The 20,512-nt window shown below is 40.3% G+C and overlaps 1 protein-coding gene across 3 annotated transcripts in view; it reads right to left on the bottom strand.

Moving 5' to 3' along the window:
• LOC120562688 (tumor necrosis factor receptor superfamily member 11B-like) overlaps window positions 1–20,512 on the bottom strand; it is an 85,649-nt gene that overhangs the window by 9,205 nt on the left and 55,932 nt on the right. For 2 of the 3 annotated variants that reach the window (XM_039806537.1, XM_039806538.1), the window contains 2 exons: window positions 1,747–1,974; window positions 914–1,058 (listed from right to left, as the gene is read on the bottom strand). In XM_039806537.1, the coding sequence (XP_039662471.1) occupies window positions 914–1,058; window positions 1,747–1,974 (373 nt within the window). Of the gene's footprint in view, window positions 1–913; window positions 1,059–1,746; window positions 1,975–10,808; window positions 10,942–20,512 lie in introns of those variants that run through there. The other variant, XM_039806536.1, reaches the window with a different exon arrangement.

Raw genomic sequence — 20,512 nt, 5'->3', positions numbered from 1 at the left:
CATGACATATTTCTTTTCTTCTCTATGTTAAACTATTAAAAATCTATGCAGGTTCAAACGAGAGAGAGCGAGAGAGAGTGAGTGAGAGAGAGAGAGAGGAGAGAGAGAGAGAGAGAGAGAGAGAGAGAGAGAGAGAGAGAGAGAGAGAGAGAGAGAGAGAGAGAGAGAGAAAGTGGTTCTAAGAACGAGTCAGTCAGTTTTTAAAAAATGGTTCTGTGAAAAGAGACGTCTGCATCTGGAACAGATCTGATTCACAGAATTAGAGGAAGACGAAGAGAGGGAGAGGAGCTTTCAGTGATACAAGGGAGAGGACATCTTAATGTGAAAACTCTGATCTGTAACTGATGTGTGTCTCTACTTTAGCAGCATAATGCTCGCTGTCAGTAAAGCATATCTGGAACTGAAGTCTTTTTGACATGAAGTGAAACAGTGAAAGAGATGAGAAGATTAAATCAAAGATAAAGTATACAGTAATACTGAAAACACATATGTACAGCACTGTATAACAATGTGCACACATAGTAACAAACACACATGCACATATATCCCATAAACACACACACACACACACACACACACACACACACACACACACACACACACACTTTTCTTACAGTAGGTTTAAGTGAACATTGAGGCAATAGGACTTTAATTCACTGAACTTAGCCAGTGCTTCCTCCCAGGCTGTGTGCTGACTGAATTCCTAATTCTCTCTGGTTTTAGTATGGATGCCTACCCTTAATTCAGAAATCTCCAATTTAAATCTAATTTACATGCTTTACCGGAAAGACAGAAAACCCACAAAATAACTGATCATCTTCTTTATCAAATATCTTCTATAAAACAAAGGCAGTTTGCCAGTACAATTACATAACAACAACAATGATAATCATAATGTTGATCTCAGTCTTACCTAAAGCTGTCACTCCATAGCCAGGTGGACAGGTACTGTGTGTGATGCAGAACTCCACCACTAGGTGGAAACCTGGAGCGCACTCACACAGCTGGTCGTGAGTGCTGTTGCACTGCTGCTTCACAAGCTGTCTCTCTTTGCAAACCTAAAAACACAACAAACCACGGTTACACACCCATTGAAACAATGCAGCTGCGTGCACACAATAGCATACAGTAAAAGCTGATTTACATGCACACATATAGACAGAGAGCTTACTAATTTATTTATTCTTATGCTGCTGGTTCACAAGCTGTCATTAACATACATTATCTTGAAAAATTATAGAAATGGCATACTAGAACATAAAATAAAAACACCTCAAGGAGGACATGTTAACGAAATATATTCCATAATTTATTGAGAGTGGCAAAGAGGAAAAGCATCTAAACTGCGGGGGAAGATAACTCTACCACAATGAGCATATTCAAACTTTCATTTTCAGTAACAACTAAAGTGGAAACACTAGTTTAAAAAAAATACATATGCTTTTCCAAAATGTAAATAAATCATATTGCCGTGCATCTAAGGAAAAGGCACAAGGACAACCACAGAGGAGAAGATAAAAACATTAAAGGGATATTGACCAAGATATGAGCTCAGATTTTTATGATTTACATAAGTGTGAAAAGACACACAAAGGAGATACGACAGACACTGGTGTTTCTCATGAAAACTACTGTCAGCCACACACTTAATGCAGAAAGAAGAGAAACATGCCTGCAGAAAACCAAATGCAGCCCAGGTATTAAACCAAAGAGAACCTTTGGTAAACCTTTTGGCCTTGTACATACCGAGGTGCAGTATTGGCACGTATCCCCCCAGTGCCAGTTCTCAGCAAAATGCCTCTCAGGACAGGCCTGGCACTCTGTGGGTGCGGCAGCGGTGCAGTGTCGCTTCACTGCTGTGCCAGGAGGGCACTGGTCGCACAGCAGGAGGTCAGATGTCACGGGATCGCGGTACTGGTACTTTGGCGGTACGGCCTGCTGCTGGAAGGCCCAGGAAAGAGAAGCTGTGAAGAGCTGCAAGAGAAAGAAAGTGGGTTTAGGACTGAGTCAACTGCAGTGACAAAATCTCTAATGAAACCCATCTCGTGCACAGCTCCTCTTTGGCCAAAGGTTCAAATATTTTTATATTTTTGGAGCACTTGCCAACCCAAAGCTTCCAGTAACAAGGAGTTGAAAATAAGGTCAGAGCTGTAAAGTTGAAGCTCCTGGTGGACACGCAGTCCTAAAGTGATTTCCTCTGCTTTATAGAGAGCCGTTCAGGGAGTTCAGAAAATTCAGCAGCAGTTTCATGGATATGGATTACTGCACAGGGCCAACGTTTTAAACAACAACTGTACATTTTTAATCTTAGCTTGTTTGCAGCAGGCAATATCGTCCCTTTGTGTTGCCTCAAATCATGATGCTGAATGCTGTGAGCATGATTTTATCCTGACTATTAGTTTGATAAAGGATCATATTTATCTTACTCCACTTTTGCCATTGTTTTTTTGTTATGCTAACAGTTTTCCAAAGGTATTAAATGAATTTAGATGTTTCAGTAATTCCAGTGTTCTGCACATATTAAATAAAGTGTATGACACAGGATTATAGACGATAATTGTGCAGCCCTGTGTTCTCTGACCTCACCAGCAGTCTCCTACTCCTGTCAGCAGCTCTGTAAGATAGGCTGCTTTATAGCTCGAAAGAATCTGACGTGATTCAACACTGATCTACAGCAGTTTAATACCGCCCTGGAGCATGAGCGCACCACACCCATATATCTTTTCCGCCGCTAAAAGCAACCCATCCATATGGACACACTGTAAAGTGGGTGGCTGTTAGCGAGGCCTCTGAGACGGACATATGTAGCTATTGCCTCAAAAACAAACCCATGTATCATCGCTTGAGCAGGAACTGAAAAGTTTTGGCCTAAAATCCAAGATATCAGTTGGTGAGCAGCATGCTTGACATGCAGCCACGCATCTGGTCGAGGCCACATGCAGACCAGATGTCACACATCTGGCTCCTTCTGCCCTGAAGTCCATCAGCCATTGGCCCTGTGGACTTTCCCATTGGCCGAGATACATCCTCACTGCTTGGACAAACTAACAATGGGCCGTCCTTGCATTGTATGTGTGTATGCTTGTATGTGGTTTTCTGCTGTCCACCATGTTTGTATGAGCATCTTCAAAAAGGAATGAATTCATACAACAAACAAGTACAATACATTCCTGCATGTACGTGCAAAAGTACACACATGGAGGAATGTGTGTGTTGCTGCGTGTGTGTGTGTGTGTGTGTGTGTGTGTGTGTGTGTGTGTGTGTGTGTGTGTGTGTGTGTGTGTGTGTGCGCGCGTGTTCATGTCCAATTATTGTCTTGCTCAGTGCTCTGTGGTCTCCTCTCCTGGCTGCTGTTCATAAAGGGAACTGCTGGAGGTTACTGGGCTTTCCCCATTCACCACCAGAATACAAAACACTCACCCACTCTGTTCTATAGTTTACCCGCTACATACCATTGATCTCCTTCCTGTGTGTGTGTGTGTGTGTGTGTGTGTGTGTGTGTGTGTGTGTATTTGTACTTATCCCATTTACCTTAAGACTTGCAACCGCAAATCACAATGTACTATGTGTATGTGTGTGTGAAACAAAACAAAAACCAGAACAGTGTATGTGTGTGCACATGTGCGTCTCCCATTCACTATTATATTACAAAATATTTGGTTACAGAAATCTTTTCATCAGACATCTACATGTGTTCACGTAGAGCTGTGTCTCCCCCACATCTGTGTTCTCCTTCAAAATGTTTAACATTGTACATATATTTCTGTTTTGAACTCATATTTAAAGGATTTAAATTTAAATTGTGAATTTAGCTTATTCACCGTAACCCCCAGAGTAAGACAAGTCGATACATACCCTTCTCATCTCCGTGCGTGCTGTAACGCTGTCTGATGGCTCCAGCATTAGCTTAGCACAGCACAGATCCTGCAGGTAACTGGTTAAACTAGCCTACTGCTCCGAATTGTGACAAAAGTGACAAAATAACGCCAACATGTTCCTATTTAGATGTTGTGATTTGTAGAGTCACAGCGTGTACAAAAAACAACGTAACATGAGACACAGCCATCTTCTATCTGTAAACAAACCGGGAACTATATTCTCAGACAGGCTTGCTGCGAGCATTTCACTCCGCCCAAGTACTATATTCTTCCACCTGAGAATATAGTCCCCGGTTTGTTTACGGTTAGAAGATGGCTGTGTCTCATGTTACGTTGTTTTTTGTACACGCTGTGACTCTACAAATCACAACATGTAAATGACAACATGTTGGCGTTATTTTGTCACTTATTCGGAGCAGTAGGATTACTGGAACCATTCACCTGCCTGTTCTGTGACGGGCTGATGCCGCTGGAGACGTCAGACAGCGTTACAGCACGCACTGAGATGAGAAGGGTATGTATCGTCTTGTCTAACTCTGGGGGTTACGGTGAATAAGCTAAATTCCCAATAAGTCGGCGTGTTCCTTTAAGGAGTTATCAACCTGAAATGATGCACGACGCAGAAAAGAAAAAAATGTGTAGGTCCTTCTATTTCTGTTTTCCTTTTGCAACGGAGGTCATTGAATAAGATAGTAAAAATAAATGAATGGGTTTTACACACCATAATAGAAACCCAAGCTTCAAACAGCCTGGCGAGCGCAGTGGTTTTCCCGGCAAAACCTATCGACCTCTGAGCACAACATTTGGTGGAAGGCTTTCATCCAAAGCGACTCGCTGAGCAGTACCATGGCTGCATCTGTTTGTTTGTAGCATGGGTGGCCTCAGCGGGAATCAACCCCATAATCATAGTCTTGCTCTTCAAATTAAGAAGTGTATATACACACTATTAAGCCGTGAGACCACATCCAATCAATTTGGAAACATCAGGAGGGTGGAGTGTACCAAGGGACTGACAGAGGGTCACCTGGGTTTTTGCTGATCTGGGTACGGTTACACTTGTCGCTTTAACTTTAATCTTGGGTTCGAGTCAGGATGAGATTACCGGCAGGACTGGAATCTTCAGTCAATCTGCAGTTATGAGAGATGACAAGCCGGAGCACATGTGGAAGTGGTCAGGTTCATATTGTTTTTCATATCTTTCATACAGCACAGTAGTTTGGCTAGACTCCAGCTACAATATAGAGTCAGTGCAAAGCAATTTAAGGTAATGTTGGTGAAATAAAATGACAGCACATGCATGCTCAGATATGTTGCTTTATGATATCACATCTTCATGATCAGATCTAAAAATGTCTTTGAAACAGTTAAAAATCACCCTCACACACTGTGAGCTACCTGTTATTCACTCTTTTTTGTCCAGTTTAAACCTGTGCAGGAGTGCAAAGCATTTTATACTCAAATCAATTCCAGCCACATCTTAGAACTAAGACTATCTGTCATACATAGAACATGTTTAAGATGAAAAAACTGTTCAATGTCTTAAGTCAAACTTATAATTTTTTCCAGTCATATGACACACTTAAGGCAAAACCACACTTTTCCAAACCAGCCAGTACAGTAGCTTTCTGCTACTGAGGAAAAGAAAAACTGTCAACTTTTTGAGAATTAACTTATTGGTAAAAATGTCTTGTGGTGTGCGTGAATCTGTCTATCAGCAGCTTAAAGAGATATTGAACTTTTCACCCTTCTTGTCGCCGTAGAAGCTGCCATCTGACGACATCTCGCACGACTGCTGGAAACCCAAATTACACAGCAGCTAGGGGCCACTGACAGCCATAATTATACGGTTTGCATCATCAGAGCTCAGCTCAGCTAGAGGCATATCCTACTTGGAGCACAGCCAGCTGAGGGGAAAGGATGGACGAAGGTATGAAGGTAATGATAATGTTCTAACTTCCCTATGCATGATGCTCTTGAGCAAGGCAGGGCAGCAAATGATTGTAAGTGATGAGAACTGAATGTGAAGCTACTTGTTAGAAAAGCAGGCTCACTAAGTCGCCTTCCTCTGGTTAAATAATGGTTAAAATGAAAAACACTATATAAACTGGCTTCATCTGATTCGGTTTTCTTATGTAATCCATGCCAGTAAATCCCATTTGAAGTGAGTTGAAAGAAAACCTTGTGTTTATAGAGAGCAAAGACGATCTTTACCAAGTCTTTAACAGAGAACATGTGCTTTTTAACAGATGTTATCCTCTTGAATGAAACAAACAACAAGTGTATTCCAGTCTGTACAGTGCGGTGATACACAAGGTCATCCTGGATCAAGGAGATGGGCCGCGTTTCTCACAACAGGCAACACATGAGAGACACAGTGAAAAATCCAGTCAGATGTCATTGGTGGTGAGATGATGAGCAAAGTTACAGTTATTCACAGTGTGTTTATCTATCACACATGTAATATCTCTGACATTCAATGACATCTTTCCTGAAATAATGCCAGTCCTTTGGCTAGACAAGGTTTATAAGACTTATGAGGGTTTGTTTTTTCTATGACCTCTCTGCTGTCAAAAGGATATCCGTAGACAAGTGTTATGATGAAAAAGTGCTTTGGTGAAACAGGCTGAACTGCACTTTAAGCGCTGCATGACAGATGGGCTGTAGCGGCATAACTACAGAGTTCAGACACCTGACAGAAATAGCCTTTAAATAATAACACATGCTTTCCATATGGGCTTATAAAGAGAGCCCCATCTACAGATAATAGGTGGGCAATGGTCTTACTGATTTTACACACATGGGTAAACACCGAGACCAGCTAAAATGCTCTTCATCAGAAGCATTGCACTGAAGATACAGTAAAAAATAAACAGAGCAAGTCAAGCAGCTTGATTATGTACAATAAAATTAACAGATTGGTGGGGATTGGGAGATACATTTTGATTTGTTTTGATAGGATACAAAAGGTGAAAAAAAAAATAAAAAGGTCCAGGAAATCGGGCAAAAAATAATAGGATCTGTAAGCAGACAACGTAACCAAATTCAGTGAATCACGATTACATTTTGAAACAGTAAACGTGCCCTCCCTTGTGTTGTTAGTGGAAATATTAAAATGCTTCCAGAACAAATTAGCCGCAGTATTTAAATAATTTCCAGCGGCCAGGGTTCAGGCTTAGAGTTACAATGAATGTGGAGCACACTGAAATGCTAAGAAAGAGGAGAATCAGAGTTTGGGTAGCCCGAGGTCAGTTTTAAATCATGGCATGAGGAGAAGAGCCATGGCGCAAAGGGACCAAACCACACTACACCAGCTTATCCAGCAGGCACATGGCTTCAGTTAACTGTAGAACGCAGGTGGTCTGAGGGGGGATTCCAGCTCTTGGAAGTGTGTGTGTGTGTGTGTGTGTGTGTGTTTTGAATCCTGTGAATACGGAATCTGTCTTTTTTTCACTCATACAGAGACGGAGAGAGACATGCTACCATGCTGTATCAATGAAAAGCTACCATCACAGTTATTCATAATCTTTGATTAAATTCAAATACTGCATGCAATGTTCACATCATATACTCATCCCATCACCTCAAATAAAAATGCTTCTAATTTAGAAATTCTTGTGATAAAAATTAGCACGTTTAACATAACAAATAATTTAGTACTATATGATAAATTACTTGAACCAGTCTGCTGTTGTACTGTTAACCAAGCAGAATAAATTAATGTATGTCATAATGATTAGAGCAGAAACAATAAGTCAATGAATCAATTAACAAATAGAAAAATATTCAGCATCTGTTTTGATAATTCATTAATCAAGTATTAATTTGAGCAAAGAATGAATTGGTTCCAGCTTCTCAGATGTGATACTTGCAGGTTTTGTTGGTGAATACGTCAGTTTGGGCTTTGGGAAATGGTGAAGAGTTAAAAAAAAAAAAAAGTTCTGATCTTTTAGAAACTCGACTAAACCTCCTACTACTCTATAAAAAAACTCATCTAGCTACAAAAATGAAATGCTATACACATTATTGTATCAGTATTAACAAGCTAATAATTACATATTTAATAATATATCAGTCATTTTGCTGCATAACGAGTACACTTTTAATACCAAGTACATTTGCTCATAATACTTTTACTTACTAAATCAAACTCTCTCCTCCATGTTCTAACATATGTAGTGTCAGACAAACTTCACTACACAAATGCTGTTTTTAACATGAGTTATGTCAGTTGTAAGATTAAACAATATCTCTTTCTGCTCTTTGTGTCTGATAATCACTCAGTCCTACACACACACACACACACACACACACACACACACACACACACACACACACACACACACACACACACACACACACACACACACACACACACACACTTCTGCTATCAGTACTACTGTTGGTGGAAAAGGGGAAGTTAGGTGTGCGGAAGCAACTTCCAGAGGTAATCGTTGCTTTCTGAATAAACGTTTGTTTAAAACATGTTAATCCTGTACCTTTCCACACCCTCTGTATGTCTCCCTCCCCCTGTCACGCTCATTTCCTCACCGTTTCTCCAGTGTTTATCTAGAAAAAAAAGTTGAGTTTGGCCAAGTGACCTCTCTGTAGCTTCTCATGTCTGCCTGCTCCTGTCCTAAACGTGTGAGCCTGCAGCTAGGTTTAGGGAAGTTGGTACAGCTAAAGCCAACGGCCACAACAGAGGGTGAAGAAGAGGAGGTGTAAAGATAAAGAGAGCACAGATTATAGAGGGAGATAATGGGGTTAGTGTCTGGATTACTAGGATGGAGCTGTCTGATTGGCTGGCTGATTGACTAGCCGCTTACCAGACAGACAGGTCTCTCTTCAGTAGAATTACTGTGCTCACCTCAACTCACCACATTTTGGAACGTGTGTCTACACACACAAAAAAAGACAACGTAAATTTCCACGTCTGTTCCACTGACATCATCCCGGGCAAGGACCCAAACAAAAAGCGTGTTTGCCGCAGACAGAACACAACCATGAGTCAGAAGCATGCAGGGGAACAGGATGAGCACACAGGTGCAGGAGGTGCATTTACTGCCGGACCTCTAAGCCAAAACAATGTTTTGGACACAAAATCGCAGTGTCCCTTTAACATAGAATTGCTTACAGACAGAGTGAGTGGCAGGCTGTTTGGCTGTTTGACAAGTGGACTAACATTCAGAAAGATACAGCAGACTCAGAGGGGTGCAGATTGACTTATTGGCTGGATGGTGGTAGTGGAGACAGGACTGAGTGGTTGGCCGTCTGACTCATTAGTTGGCTAAACAGATGCTTGTATGGCTGGGCAAATGACTAACTGAATGATGGATAAACACAAGAACACTACGTCAGAACAAAATATTTGCCTATTTTAGGTCAATTGTGGAGTGCAGCCTGCGCTGCGGTAGAGGAAATACTCTGCGTGGATGATATCACATTAAATGGTGGCACGTGCACACATTCATTTGTATTTCACTGCCTTGTACACCTACTTTACACACAAAGAAGCGCCACATCTTACAAACAAAATTAGCGACTGACCATACACAACAGGATCTCTCTGTCTTTCTCACACACAGACAAACACACAGGCAGATCATGAGGACAGATAGTGGGTCCAGTGTTTTGTAGCAACAGTGTAGGATCTGTTTCTGCCCAGATAAACATCTTTACATTATGCAAAACCTGCAAAGGCCCCAACACAGCACAGCATGCAAAACACACACCAAAGGAAATAACAGTTCCTAACCCTGAGGAGCGTTAGTTAGAACAAATGAGTACAACATCAAACTCACAGTAAACACCATCTGCTGGCAACACGTTGCGTCTCGAGTTTGTTAAGTTTCATTCATTTCAAACGTGCCATAGAAAAGCAATGAAATGTGACCTAAATTAAACTTTCAGTCATTGATGGAAATCGTGGAACTTGTTTGTAGGTCCATTATGTGGGTTTTAAGTATTCACATTAGCTCCATAACATAAGCTCCATTTATCATCAAAAGCAAATAGCCTCCAGTATAAACATAGTTCAATTCTATTTTCAAAAATGAAATAATTTACTTTTATTCATCTTAAAAAGATCTCTACTTCTAAGAGACATATACTGTAATAGCCTACTTTTGATACTTTCTGCAATGTGAGCTTACAATCAAATATAATCAACTAACAACACAAAATAGAGCCTCAGAAGTCACAAAAAAGTAAAATAGACATCTATCAGTCTCAACCAAACTGAATATTAGTTACCTGTACATGCTTTTATTACAGAGATGCTATGAGACTGCATTATGCAGGTGTTACTTTGACTACACCCTGTACATCATAAATATGTCAGCCTTAACAAACTGGGTTTATGTGTATTTTCCTTCTACTCCCATAGACAGAAATCCCTTTATCCAATGCAAATGTCATGCAAATATACTATACTGTACAAGTATTTGAGCCTAATATAGTAGATGATGTTCTACATAATGAGCATTTAATTTTGAATATGTCTACAAGTAAAACAGGTACTCTAGGCTATAAGGAAAACTATAATAACTCTTACATGGCAGCATGCTGTAAACAAGACCGATCATGATCAATTGCCACCAAAATGCAAAACAAAAACTAAGTGAAGTGACTAATTATTGGCCCCGATAAATTAAACATCATCACACTACCTGCACGGAAGCATTCTGTACAGAGGGAACATGAGACGGGAGTAGCGAAGAAGTCCCTTTTTTTGGTATTATATAATGGCACTATCGGCGAGTGCTCATACCCAACTGATTCGCATGTATCTGAAACCGCGTGTAGCGCAATAATAACCCACGTCTCGCAAAACAAAAATATCATTCCTTCAGTAAGAAGCGTCCCTGCGCTTCAGTGGATCAGATCGGTTCAGCGGACCAAGGACAAGAGCTGCAGAAACTCTTGTTTACTCACCACTATCAGTTTCATGGCCGGGTTGGATTTCGCTATCCGAGCGCTCATCTCCACTGCGTAAAAGTGAACTGCGGTGTGATGGGGTCTCCATCACAGATCTGTACTTATACAGTAGCTACAGAGAGAGAGAGAGAGAGAGAGAGAGAGAGAGAGAGAGAGAGAGAGAGAGAGAGAGAGAGAGAGAGAGAGAGAGGGGGAGAGCATGTGCCCACCCACCTCATTATCCAGTGCAGCACAGCCCTCTCTCTGTCTGTCTTTGTGTCCCTCAGTCCTAAAAATAAACTGTTGCATCCTCACTGGTTGCGATTACGCAAAGAAATGAATGGTGTAGGCCACAACAAAGGAAACAAAGCGAGGTTAAAAAGCAGCAGCCAATGATCATCTGATTATGTGGATTCAGTGTGAATTTAGAAACAGAAAGGGTCCACCTTTTAAAGAAATACAAATATTCCCTAAAAGAAATGCTAATAAATATGACAAATTGTAGAGGAACATTGTACTGGAGCAAGGAATGACACATAGTTCCAGGAATGGGAATAAAACACGATGACAAGTATGACTTCAGTGCAAAATATGAATGTCTTTCTTTAGTAGGGATGTGATCCTTTAGAGAGAAGGAAAGCCAATAGCCTATGTGCATGGTATTTTCCTGACTACTGGTAAAATAATACAGCAATGAGGTAAAACTCCAAAGCAACTATTTCCATATGCCTAATGAAAATTCTACAGTGTGAAGAAGTGTTTTTTTGTGTTTGACAACCAGTCTGTAACATGCCCAATGTGTCAAAGTAAAAAAAAAAAAAAGAGCTTTAATCATTGTGAAGAAAGAAACATTTTCCAGGATAAATGTTTTGAGTTCTGGTTTAACAGCATGTACATATAATGATTGACAGCTATTTATTTGGACCAGCCAACATCATTTAGTAAGACAGGGTTATGCTTATTTGAACATCCGCTGGTGGAACTTGGAAAGGTTGTCTCAGTGAGGCTGGACAACACTGTGCTGAGAAGAACTGTTTAAGAAACTTGAGCCAGAAGAATCCAATCAAAATACTGTCTTTGTTAAAACTGTGAACAATCACAGCTTATGTTACTTCAGTTTATTTAGTCTTATTTAGACTGTGCTGCAAATAGGTTAGCGCATTTTCCACAAAGTGTAGACTCCAGATCATTTTTACAATATCTCGCAAAGACATTTACTGAATGTTTTATAATTACATGTCCAACAACTGGCTATTTTTCTTACCCTTTATTTATTCAGAAGTTTCACTGAGAGCCAACTATTTTTTTTGCAGGAACACCCTGATCACACTTACACAGTTATACACATTCACACCTGGAAGCTGGCCCTTATCCTGTCTGATTAAACCAGCAACGTCTCTCACCTTTAGGCCACGGCCGTATTGTACAGTGGACTTGTTGAGTGAAAATCACTTTGATTGGAGCCTCTGATATCGAACACATAATGAATCTTATTGTGGACATTTGTGTGCACTCAAGACACTCTAATGGCATAATTGAAAGTATTGTGCCATTTTACTCAGAATATAGTCTATATCCACAACGCTCCTCTCAGGAGTTCCTTCCCAAGGCTATTTTGCAGTGACACCTGATAAAGTTCCCTTGGCCTTTGGAATAGCCCCACATCATCACATGCCCTTCACCATACCTAGAGATTGGCATGGGGTACTTTCCATAAAATCATCTCTCAATGCAAATCAAACTAGCTATTAGGCTAACTGACATAAAACCATGCCAATATCTAGTTATGGTGAAGGGTACGTGATGATGTGGGGCTATTTTAATTCCAAAGACCAAGGGAACTTTATCAGGATGCATAGTATCCTGGATACTATGCATCCTGATAAAGAGATGATAGAGAGATGATTTTATGGAATCTACCCCATGCCAATCTAGGTATGGTGAAGGGTATGTGATGATGTGGGGCTATTTTAATTCCAAAGGCCAAGGGAACTTTATCAGGATGCACAATATTCTGGATCCATGAAATAACAGGCCTTTAAAAATAAAAATATGCCTGCCTCTATGGGAATTTAACATAGGGGTGTACTGACCTTTGTTGCCAGCGGTTTAGACATTAATAGCTGTGTGTTGAGTTATTTTGAGGGGACTGCACATTTACACTGTTATACAAGCTGTACACTTAATACTTTACATTGTAGCAAAGTGTCATTTCTTCAGTGTTGTCCCATTAAAAGATATAGTGAAATATTTACTAAAATGTGAGGGGTGTACTCACTTTTGTGAGATACTGTAGTTGTTCTTCAGATCTAAAGGGGATTCTTTTTTTTTTTCTTTTTTTTTTTTTTACAATATAAGCTTTCAGCAAATAAAGAAAATAAAGGTTCTTGTAATTTGAAAAAATAAATTAATTCAAGGTTCACTTAATACCTTTACAATATCTCCCAAATATATAGGACTACTGTATAATACAAACACCTTTTATAAATAATGCTTATGTTACCTGATGACAACTGTGCAAATTCCACCTGCTGATGACCATTAGATGCAGTGGAAAGTTCCTGAAAAAGCTAATAAGTTACTTATTTTCCTCCTAGGTCAAGAATTTCTGTCATTTTTCACTTTGTCCAGTGAAATCAATTTCTCAGATATCAATCTTCACAACTAAATTATGTGAACTCTGGGTAAAAACAATTCAATCAAAAGAACATTTTCCATTTTCGAGGAAAAAAAAAAAAAAACACACACACACACACACACACACACACACACACACACACACACACACACACACACACACACACACACACACATTCTGAAGTCCAATAGATGTATATCAATGGGCCAATCCAGTAACATTTACCAGTGACATTTCGGTTTTGAGACTTGTTCAAATGTTGGTCTTCTTTTTCTCCAGTCGTCTGTTTAATATGTTAAATAAAGTGTTCCAAAAAACATTAAAGGAGTAACTCTACAGTCGTACAATACAAGGTTTCAACCAAAGAGAAAACTACCACATTGAGGTCAAAATGCATAATGGGTACTGGACAACTTACGTAGTAAACCCAAAAAGGGCACTCCCACACTGTGCTCTTACTATAACATACAGTATGATGCTGATATAAGACCTCCGATGTCAAAGGTCCTAAAACAAATCTGCTTTTCCATTTATCCTTTTCCCATGTAGAGGCATGACAAAATGTCACAGCCTGCTGACGTAGAAACACAAAGTCTCAACGTAATCAGAGAAAATACACACTCACCCACCTACAAGTCTACGAGGCGTGTGAGGCAAGTCTTAGTGGTGAGGTCACAGCTCACCACAGAATGACTTAACACACACACACACACACACACACACACACACACACACACACACACACACACACACACACAGGCACAAATAAAAAAACATGTCTTAGCGCCGAGGTCAGGATACACCACAACAATGGTGGAGCTGAAGCTGGACGTCTACCCTCTCAAACACACCCACGTTAACAACACGACGAGCTCTCCTGACATGTTAGTTAGCGGTTACTGTAAGTCTGTAGCCTATAAGCAGGAAAAACGTGGGTTTACGAGGTGAACCATATACTACTACACACACACACACACACACACACACACACACACACCTAAATAAAAATAATGCTATACTTGCTGATTGACTCACCATTTGTCCGTAAATCTGTGGTTGGTTTTGGCCTGTCAACAATAACACTACATTTTGATTTATTTTTAATATCCAGTCAAAACGTAAGTGTAAGTGTTAGCCATAGCATGTGTGTTCAGTACAGTATATGTTTGTATTTATGTTCCTGAGGCATGAACAATGCACATTAAAATTACCCCTATGGGAACAATAACGGCTATCTGAAACTGGTCACATGGCTCTAAAGGTGAGTGTACATATGTGATAAATAATTATTTAATTTCAACTGCAAAGATGTTGAGATAAGTTCTTTGTGGTGCTTCTGCCATCATGTTTGCATACTACAGGCAGATAGCAGATCTCTCACTACCATAGCCAATCACTGTTCAGATCCATGGTAACTTCTGTGTTTATTAGTGTATAGTATTATCTGGTTGCATGGTAGCCACGATTGTTTGTGTGTGTGTGTGTGTGTGTGTGTGTGTGTGGTTTTGTTTGTGTGTTTGTGTGTGTGTGTGTGTGTGTGTGTGTGTGTGTGTGTGTGTGTGTGAGACCATTGGAGTCACACTCATTTCCATAACAGATCTCATAAACGAATGAATGGAAAAAGGGAACTGATAACTATTGTTGGGTTAATAGCAACCTGAGACAGTGAAAGGTAATAGACACAGCGAGCATCAAAGGCTTTTATCCATGCATGCAAATAAAGCATTTTTTTTGGCAAATGAGATAGAAGAAGAAGAAGAAGAAGAAGAAGAAGAAGAAGAAGAGGTAGAAGAAGAAGAAGATCCAAATATCCTTAGAAAGATCCTCGAATTTACAGTAGAAATTATATCAGTTACTAAAAATTGTTCAGAGCACCTCATTAGGGCGATTTTATTATGGTAACTCAAAAGTAAACGTTTTCCAACCAGCATGTATCTCCAAGATTTGATGTTGCAAAGACCATGATTTTCTGTAGGCTCTTCATTGAACTGTACATAGCTGACATGCCTGTGGTAGTAATATTTACAGGCCAGTAAATGGTTACTGTTACTGCTAGTGAACGTGTTCAAGATTTCTTCTTCCATTTCACATTCCTGTACTGTTTAAAGGGGCGCTATGTAGTTTTGGCCATTTCTTCGCTGTTTGCTTTTTGCTCGCAGGTTTCTCTATAGAGCCCACCTACAGCTTCGGAATAGATATTTGGCAACACTGTGTAAAAACTCGCTCAGTCAGTCTGCCGTTTCCTCTTTCTCTGTTCCTCCGACAATGCTTTCCTAGCTTTCTGCTTCTTTTTTGCCGGCTCAGCCATGACGATAGTGTGAAAACTCCATTGCTACCTTGTTAGCCTGTCGCTGAATGGGCGTATGTGTGCAGTGCCGTGAAGCAATTCGTTACATCGCGAGACCTGATATCACGCGATACTTCCTGACGCTGAGGCTGGCAGCTCGACAGCCGAAAATTGCAAGGGTGGTTTTCCGCTCACAGGTGCTAGGGGGGAGCAAGACGGCCTCCATTCAACTCGAAAAAAGTCATATAACCATTCCAATGACTCCGAAGCTGTTCAGTTAAGGTAAATTAAGCTAAAATAAATAAAAAATGTAATATGCTTGAGGAAGCATATTTGTAGCTAATAGAAACTTCAATTCACAGCTCATTTTTTCTTACAGTAATCAGGGGCAATGCTTCTTTTTCTATCGTTTGATTAAAGGTATTGTTTGTCTGTCCACCCTGGAAGCGGAATCCTCTCTCTGATGTTGTGGTGGTAAACATTTCTTTTGTGTGGAGTTTTTCCATATCCATATAAAGAGTTTAAGGATAGAGGGTGTCGTATATTACACATACTGTATTTCAGAGCACTCCAAGTGAAAACATTTATGGTTTTGGGCAATATCATTAAAATTGACTTGGCTAGTATTCAGTTGCCCCTAACACAATGATGTTAGCCATTCATCAACTTCCAAAGTCTTGTTAAGACAGAGGTCTGGCTATGCGACACATAGCACTTCTTGATGACTGAATGTGTGAGTGGAGCATCCCACAGAGTCCGTTACCGTTATGAATGGGGTTAATCACGTGATTATGATTCTAATTTTCTACTTCCCAATGGCATTACATTTGTATTTTAAACATTGTCAACACATCAACTAAAGAAATTTATATATTTCTGCCTGCCTGCCTGTCTGTCCGCCTGTCCTTTGATTTTCTCGACAACCGTTTGTCTGATCAACTTCACACTTGGCCGGTGTATTGTTGAGAACCCAAGGAAGCGCAGTGTTGAGTGTGAGCTCTTGAGATCAGGACATATTTATTAGTCGTGTGTTATGTACACACTGTGAAGTGTCTTTAGATGGGACCCCTATTAACTGTTACACTGCCAAACGGCATGCTAGGTACAGCTCGCTCTATGTCGCTCGCTACAGTTCATTCAAGAACAGACGAAGAAAGAGAGACCAGAAATGTGAGGTTGTCGCAAAGTCAGACATTTCAAGCATCAGCAATGTATCTTTGGGAATGAACGCTTTTATTCCAAGAAATCTTTAATAGAAATAGCCAGCTGTTAGGAAATGACGCGTATACCTCGCATTGCTAGGGGACGCAACTATGTCATTGCAGGTGTATGTCTCAGGACCCAAAGAAGTGCAGTGTCGAGTGTAAAGTTGTTTGTGGAGCAGTTGTTGAGAAAGCTGCAAACAGCAATACCGGAGGCCAAGCAATCGGTCCGTTCCGAACAGGCACATTTTGAACGGGTGCAGACAAAACTATTTGAGGCACCCTATGTAGCCTAGACGCCGATGCAATGTCCCCGGTTTGAATCATTTCCTGTTTCCTCTCTACTGGCACTATAAGTGCATAAAATGCCCCAACAAATGATTCAAAAAGACTGTAATTATTTCATCTGTAACTCTAGACAAACACATAGTCATGTAATAAAGTAATTCTTCAATTATACTAAGCTAACAAGGGAAAGTTGTGGTTGCCTGTCAGAAGGTGGAAGAAGGTTTTGATGGCAACAGACGTCATCCGACTACACTTTGTGCGTTTTTTTATTAAGGTCAGTTTAGTTCTGTAGTAAGTCAGAGGGCTAAGGTGACCTTAGTGTAAAAGGTTTTCAGGAAACCCAGGCCACACCACTTTAATCTGTGTTGTTTTACAGACAGAGAAGAAGCATGTTGCCTTCCTAAGGTTCTTGACCTTCTCATATTCTCCTCTCTGCCTTGCTGCGGTCCACCTCAGAGCTTTTGTTTCAGGATATTTTATATCTCTCATTGCCTGGGCCCCTCAGATGGAAATCACAGTGGACAAGTCTTTATTTTACTAACTGATGAAAAAGCCTCAACAGTATACTGCAATTATCAATGTGTGGCAAAGATAGGTAGAGAAAATGTGTATCTGATGAAGGCCCATGAGATACGTATTAAGAGAGTGTTAAGAGAGTGAAAGGGAAGCAGCAGCAGACAGGAACTGAGAGACAGGCATGTCAAAAGGTTTTTAGCAGACCTTGTGCCCAGTGCTGGACGTTTTGCCAGTCAAAGCAGTGAGTCACAAGTGACCCTGAGAGAAGAAATAACAGAGAGGGATCCCTGGACTTCCACGGCAGCTGATGTGGTCACCTTGTTTTCTCTGGTGAGGTTTCTGAAAAGGATTTAGGGGAAACTCTTCTGGGCTTATGAACTGCATGGTGTTGAGAGTGACGCATGCAACAAGGCTCATTCTCGGGAGATGTGTGCCTGCCTGTCTGATAGAGAAGTTTCATTTTCAGATCATTGTGAGGATCATGTAGGTTTTTATATCAACCGAACATCAGGTGAGTTTACTGACTAGTTTTAAGTTTTAAAAAATCCTTCATACTTTCATCCCTCCATGGACATGATGTGGCATTTCTATTTTTTGGGACTGTCTTTTAAAGGGCCATATGGGTCAGGACTAACATGTACCTGTAGATGAAGGTAGAGAAAGGTCTAGGGTTCTGTGTGTAGGCTTTTCTATGACATAATATATCTATTATATATTTTGTTCATGTTTATCTATATTTTGTTTAATTAGCAGGCAGGACACCAAGTCTTTGGGGCTTAAAATAAGCATTCCTTTGGACCGTTTTTAGCCAGTCGGTCCACCCCTTTGGTTGCATCGTGACATGAAACATTGGATCTCGGTTAAAAAAAGCATTCAATCCAATGAGCGACGTGGGGGACTAATGATTAGCAAATTAGCGCCAAGGGCAGGACTAACGCCTTTGTCAAGCGGTCTCAATAATGCCAGACATCATAGCTTGTGAACCCTGGCAAAACCAGTATGTTGGCATGGATACGAAAATCGATGTCCCCTCTACGAAAATTGGTTAGAGTGGAGGCAATGTTGGACTGAAGAATGAAACAGAGTGTAACGAGTTGACAGTTCTGTCTGATATCAGGCAACCCCTTTGGTCCAGACTAAAATATCTCCACAACTTTTGGTTGGATTGCGATAATATTTGCTAGAGACATGTGTCCCTTTGCCCCTTAATTTCTTTTACCTTGCACCATCATTGCGTCAAAATGTTGACTTGTTCAAAACAATTAGTATTCTAACCTCAGCCTCAGCTGTGTTTAACAAATGTTAGTGACCTACATTAGCATGTTAACATTGTCAGCGTTAGCATGCTGACATTAGCATTTAGCTTAAAGGTGTGTAGTGCAGCCTCACAGAGCGGCAAGCGTGGCTGTATACTCTAGGTCTTTGCCCCTTAAATAATAACAAGCAGTATTTATGTATTCATCATCACCTTGCGAGTTTAACAAACCGAAAATAAACTGGAAAGCAGGACATACACATTTAATATGGGAGTTATAATGTGAGCCTCTAAAACCAATGTAAAGGCCAAATCTTCATTGGCAACATTACCTTGAATGTAAAGATAAATAACCAATACTAATGTTGATGTTGAATAAGCATCGCTTGATTTACAAATTACAACGTAAGAACTATATATATATATATATATGTGTCTTTGTGACCAGAAACATAGTGACTATTTTTATCATTCAACACACTCATATAACTTCTACCAGGAAAACTCCCACACAATAGAGAAAAAAACAAGGAGGCAACTATAACTGTTTACTGTTATTTTCATGTTAAAAACACGCCTACTCTTTAGCAGTGGCTTCCCACTAAATGCAGCACCCGTACCATATATTTAAATGAATGGTCTTCAGTTCGGTGTCTCTCCTGTTTCCAGTTGACCTTGACATTCCCTGGCATGCACTGCCTGACTGTAATGTACAACAAAAGATATATTTGACATTCCTACCACTGGTTGACAAGCTAATGAGGGCTTCCTGGCAGTGCAATATATTAAACAATTTGAGTTCCAACAGTTTGTTTCAGAAACACGCCTTATCAGGCAAAAGACCGATACACAGACAGAAAGAGATTGCGTAATTAAAGGTACAATATGTAACATTTCTGCTTTAAAATGTCTAAAAACGACCATACCTATGTTATATATTTTTATGAGTTGTGTTCTTACACCATCCCTAATGTTTCCACCAAATGTCAAACCCAGAGAAATCTGTTATTTTATTTTCAGACACGGCACGTTTCCTAAAGTCGCCCGTCAGTGGCGTCATATAACCTTTCACTGTCTAGTTACTCTAACTTCCGTCAGAACACTGGCACCAAGATGATACGTTCAGGAGTAATTGTAAATCATACAATGTCACAGAAAAAAAATACTTGTAACCTGTAATACTGCTTTTTTGCCATACAGCATCATTTTGTGATTAATTACATCCCACTTTTTATCACAGTAATACAACAGAGACCTTATTTGACCATATCTCCCCCATTCTCAAATCTCTGCACTGGCTGCCCGTTCGACAGAGAATAGATTTTAAAATTCTTCTCTTTGTCTTCAAATCTAGCTTAGCTAGATTAGCTCCCCTCTACCTATCCGAATTTATTCATCCGTACACCCTGCCCAGAAGCCTAAAAATCACACGACCAGGCTCTGCTGGTAGTCCCTCGTGTCAGACTAAAGCAGAGAGGGGAGCGCGCTTTTGGAGTGGCAGGGCCTCGTCTGTGGATCTCACTGCTTTTAGAGATT

The sequence above is a fragment of the Perca fluviatilis genome, chromosome 7, assembly GCF_010015445.1.
Source record: "Perca fluviatilis chromosome 7, GENO_Pfluv_1.0, whole genome shotgun sequence".
In the NCBI taxonomy this organism is placed as follows: domain Eukaryota; kingdom Metazoa; phylum Chordata; class Actinopteri; order Perciformes; family Percidae; genus Perca; species Perca fluviatilis.
Note: the sequence above shows the minus strand (reverse complement) of the source record. Positions and strands in the feature narration are given on the sequence as shown.